Source organism: Rosa chinensis, chromosome 3 (assembly GCF_002994745.2).
Source record: "Rosa chinensis cultivar Old Blush chromosome 3, RchiOBHm-V2, whole genome shotgun sequence".
Classification (NCBI taxonomy): Eukaryota; Viridiplantae; Streptophyta; class Magnoliopsida; order Rosales; family Rosaceae; genus Rosa; species Rosa chinensis.
This window is the reverse complement of record NC_037090.1, coordinates 21,665,557-21,670,563: the sequence shown is the minus strand read 5'-3', so window position 1 is coordinate 21,670,563 and position 5,007 is coordinate 21,665,557. Positions and strand designations below refer to the sequence as shown.

At 43.1% G+C, this 5,007-nt stretch overlaps 1 protein-coding gene across 1 annotated transcript; it reads left to right on the top strand.

Annotated features, from left to right (window-relative positions):
* The first annotated feature begins 2,204 nt into the window (after positions 1-2,204).
* On the top strand, positions 2,205-4,447 carry LOC112193854. The gene is made up of 4 exons (XM_024334096.2): positions 2,205-2,590; positions 2,697-2,816; positions 2,965-3,187; positions 4,101-4,447. Exons 1-4 carry the CDS (start codon positions 2,405-2,407, stop codon positions 4,226-4,228), a joined length of 657 nt encoding a protein of 218 aa, XP_024189864.1. The 5' UTR covers positions 2,205-2,404; the 3' UTR covers positions 4,229-4,447.
* The last annotated feature ends 560 nt before the right edge of the window (positions 4,448-5,007 follow it).

Sequence of the window (5,007 nt, the reverse complement as noted above, 5' to 3'; positions counted from 1 at the left end):
AGAAGATCGGAATCTCACCGAACCAGTTCTCGGTGTTCATCTCCTCGCCGGAATCCGGACGGCGAATCCCCGTCACGAGCAAGATCAACTTCAGCGTGATCTCCCGCGAGACCAACTGCTTCTTTCTCGTCGTCTTGAAGCGGACCAAGCGCGAGCGTCGCCGGAGGAATAATCAGCACCACCACCTCGACGAGTCCCAGTACTACAATACGCCGTCGTCGTATTACTCCCCCAATAAAATCAAGGAGAACCCTCTGGAGAATGCTGTGTTTCTGAGGCGCGGCGCGGGGATCAACCACCACGGCGGGGAAGCAGCAGCGCTTTCCGGGATGGGCATGCCGTTCGCGGGTCGGGTCGAGTGGGAGAACCGGGTCAGGGAGTTGCAGATTGAAAAGGAGAGATATTTGATGAACATGGGCCTTGCGAGGGCTTCTGGGTTTGGGCTGGGCCAGGGCGGCGGCGGCGGTGACGGTGGAGGTGGCGGCGTGGTGGTGTGTGAGGACTGTTCCAGAGCTGATGAGATGGGGACGGAGGTTGGGTTCCATTGGTGCGCTTACGATCCTGTTGTGACTTTCCGGTTCAGGTCTCCCGCGGGTCCAATCTCCCGACCCACCACCCGTTGAAAGGATCCGAATTGAAAAAGATCGGACCTTTGGGGTTCTTGAATTTTAATTTTATGAAAGGGACGAAACGGCGGTTGGGTGATAGTGATGTGGATAGGATGTGGTTTGGTATACCCTAAAGGATTGTGTACCTTACTAGACGGCTAGACTTAATTTCGAGCAAAGGAATTTCGGTACCCTTGTGGAGAAGGGTACTAGACTACTGGCGTCGTTGAGGTGGCGGAAGTGTGATTTTTGGAGACTTGGTTCCTACCAGAGTCCTTTCGTCTGAAGCTTGCAAAAGAAGAATGGGCACGTAATGGGGAAACTGAACCAGCCCAGTAGTGGAAAGGTTGTAGGGCCGTTTGAAGTTAGCTGGCCTTTTATATATGTAGATTTGAATTAGTCTTTGAGATTGCTTGAAAGCTTTGCTCGCAATGTGTTTTTCCAAGCTGGAATTGAAACACTGTTGCTACCTGAATAGGAAAAAAAATAATTTCCTTTGCATCCATAATTAACTAAATGTTAAAGCTAGGCTCTAGCGTGATGGCTTTGTTTGATATCCTTTTCCCTTTGAGCATGTGTTTCTGGGTGTGCTTTACAAATTTTACTTCATTCTCCAAGGCCCTAATTGAAAGCTCTACATTTTGGTTGTGTCTAACATTTGTATCATAAGGTGAGATGACTTGGGCATTGTGTTGAGCTTTAATTAAGAAATCTGTTTCAAGCATATCGTGAAAATATTTTGGACGCACAAAAACCGCTAAGTAACCAAACGGACGCAAATGGTTTTACATGTGAACTTTAAACAAATATCGACCGTTTAATTGGTGAATTCTAAACTGACATTGATAGTTTAATGCGTGAATTCTGAATAGACACCGTTCGTTATACACGTGAACTCTTTAAAACCGACATCTATCGTTTAACTCGTGAACTCTGAATCACCTACCATACACCGGCGAGATTCTCCGAATTCCAATCCCGGAAGTAGTTCACTTTGGAATCTATGCTTGGTGTCAAAAAATAAGAGCAAAAAAGGAAAGGAAATGAATTCAAAAAAAGAGGTGCAGGTTTAATAAGCTGAGGCCAACATCACCATACCTCTTCCCTCTCTACCCACTTATCAGTCTCATCAGGTCGTAGCAGTCTTAGTCTAGCAGATACAGATACCAATCCCTTGCGTCGATTTGGTGCCTGCAACTCCTGCAAACGTACACCTTTCTTTTTCTATTGCTTCCCCTCTCACACTCTCCCGCCTAAACCTCTCCTCCACCTCCCCTCCATCAAGCCTCCACGTGTCCCACATTCCACATGTCAAGCCCATACGCGCGAGTAGCTTCCAATTTCCTACTCTAGAGAGTACAAATAAATAGAGCAGCGACGGGCCTATATACGGCCGAGTAGTGGAGGCACGACGAGCCGAGCAATTCGGAGTGGCGCGTGCGGAGTGGTCACGGGTCATGGAGCGGAAGGCCCAACCAAAACCCAAGGCTCTGTTTGGTCCCACAATATCAAATGAATTTCGCAACAAATGCTTGGAAACTCGCACCCCCTTTACCATTGACTCCTCAATTAAATTTTCCATAAAAAAAAAAAAACAAAATCCGTTTTGATTGGGAATCCAAACAGCCCCTTAGTGACCTCCTCTCTCTTCTTTATAGAGGTGGGGGAGGGAGGAACACAGTTGTAACGAAACTCAAAAAACTATAAACCATCCCGCTTCTCAGACCCCTTGAAATTCCCCTCACATTAAACAGACCCTTTGCTCTTCTGCGTTTTGGGTCCCTGGGATTTCAGCCATGACCGAGTTTCCTCCGAATGTTGACGACGCTCGACTGTGGCTTCCCTCTGATACTTTCTTCAACGACGTCGTCGTCCCGTCTGAATTTAGCCCCCACCAGAGTCCGTTTTCCTCCATGGACGACCTCTCTCGTCACCTCGCCGCTCTCACTTTACTCAAACAGCGTCGCAGCCTACGCCTTCAGGTGAATTCTCTCTCTCACACGCGCGCGCACGCGCTTCTGCTAGCTTTCTCTTTTAGGCCTTTTGCATGACCAACTAACTAAACATGCTTCGCTTTCGTCTTTGCAGCGGTTCAGACCGCCGGTTCCGACCGGTCAGCTTGATTATCAGTCCCAGTGTTATCTCACTGGCTTCTCCAGGACTGAGCTCTGTCACCACTACCCGTTCCCGAACCCGGTTCAGCTTCAGGTACAACAGTGAACCGGAAATTGAACCTTTTTTTTGAGTTTAAATGTTTCTTGGTCTTGTCTTTTCAGAGCTTTTTGCTTTTTTCAGCTTTATGAGTAAAATGAAGGAGTTGGTAGAAATATGTTCATGGGATGTCAATTTGTTACAGATTGGTGATGGTAGCTTTCTGGAACCTAGAGCTCGGGCTTTGAGGAGGCATCATAACCAAGCCCAAATCCGAAACCAAAACCGCCTTTTCCAATTTCAGGGAAATGGGATTGGCCCAATGGGTGGTGGTTTTGAGAGGGTTTCCGGAGGCACCGGTGTTTTTCACCCCCGGGTTTTGGATTCCACCAAAACCACCAGGAGTCCTGAGGTCAAAAAGAAACCTGGTGAGTGATTTCATAGCATTGTGCTAGTTTTGGTTTTTGTTTGTTTTGTTTGGCAACCTTTTTTTTTCCTGTGGTTTTTGGTACTGCTATTTATTTGGGTGTTTGTCATTATGTGAGTATATTTGTCAAGCCATGTGAGGATCTTATTATGTACAGTACTCTGTTTAAGGTATATTTTTCAGTTTTTGCTCGAGTATTTAGGAATAATTGTACATTACTTTTGTGCTTGTTTTACCCCCAGTTTTATGCAAAAAAGTACCAAACTTGATGGCTGTTTCAAATTTTTGATAAAGTTGAAACTTCATCATTTGCTATCCTAGTTCAGAAAAGGTTGTTGAGTGTGGTATTCATCTGCTGCTAGAACTAGAAGCTTACAAGTACCCCCTTTATTAAATTCTTTGCAGAAATGAAACCCATTATTTTATAGTTTTGGCTGGACTTCATTGATGGTAGGTTCTGTTTTGGTATATGGACTGGTGGGATTGCTTGTCAATGTATTTGAATTCATCATTATTGTGTTGGATGAGAGTTGCATGTTGAATGTTTGTTTTCTCTCCTTGCTATGAGTAACAATGAAAAATCCATTAAAAGCTCCTCGAATAGTGCTCCGTTGTTGTTATAGTTGCTTTGAAATGGATTTGCTCCATTACAAGCTATTATGTCTATTACTTGGAAGTGGTTGTTTTTCTTGGCAATTACTTGGGAATCTTCGGTGCTTTGAGAATTTGAGATGAATTCATCTTGTAATTGACATCGATCAACGGTTAACAATTATCACGTGGGCATGCGTATTTAATTGATGATGAAAGTATTCATATCATTAATGATATCAGTCGCATGATTTATCTCTTATTCTGATCTCGACTTAATTTTCCACTTACAGTTTCCTTTTGGGTTAATGGTTTGATGACAGGGTTGAGAAGTAGGCAAGAGATTAGAGGCATTCAACAAAGGAACTCTATGAATAAATGCGTTGGTATGGGCGAAGAGCATCACCAGCTTCGTCCTGATGTTGTTTTACCTCAAGAGTGGACTTACTGAGCTCAATTGGTACCCTTTTCTCATGCAAAGTAGTCTTGTAGTTTCTTTGATAGAATAAAGTTCCATCAAACTAGAATAGAAGGTCGAATATCTGTTGGGCTTTGTGCAGCAGGATTAAAGATGTGTAAAGGGGTAGCGAGTTGTTCCTCTTTCTCTCCTTTTGTGTGCCAGGGATGTTGTAAAAATAAATAAATTAGGTAGAAACTCTTGTGTTAGGAATGAAGATATTGTTCTGTTAATTTTCTATTACTCAACATGGATCCACCGTCCATGCTTGCATCTACTCATGACACGTTTACTTAGAATAATAAAAAAAAAAAGAATGGGAAACGACTAAAATAAGAGAAGAAAGTAATCGGTCTTGATTCCAATCTCCTCTTTTGTAATTGTATTTCTGAATATTTAGGAATGGATTCCACACAAGGTGTATGGGGCCTATAGCCATTTTGATTATTCTATATGTTAGATTTTTTCTGTTTTCTATTTTTAAAGATGATCAAAGGATTTCACTCCTGTTTCCATGGTGATTCGAACTCAGGACCTTAATCTTAGGTAGTGGGTGCTCTAACCACTGAGCTAACACCACTTCGTTAGATTCCTTTATGTGTTAGTAAACGCAAGAATACTTTCACTCCGAAACAATTCCCGCAATTTTCATTCACATTCCAAGTAAGTAAACGTGTTCTCAGTAATACATGAATCAGTCTAAGTAGAAATTATAAAGGCACCGAACTTTTTTTTTTTTGGCTATTTTAAAAGATCAATTATTTAACTAATTT

Excerpts from the sequence above, each read along its gene's own strand:
- LOC112193854 (XM_024334096.2), top strand. The coding sequence starts at position 2,405 with ATGACCGAGTTTCCTCCGAATGTTGACGACGCTCGACTGTGGCTTCCC. Across the intron at positions 2,591-2,696 it reads GTCGCAGCCTACGCCTTCAG|CGGTTCAGACCGCCGGTTCC; the intron begins GTGAATTCTCTC and ends TCGTCTTTGCAG. Across the intron at positions 2,817-2,964 it reads CGAACCCGGTTCAGCTTCAG|ATTGGTGATGGTAGCTTTCT; the intron begins GTACAACAGTGA and ends AATTTGTTACAG.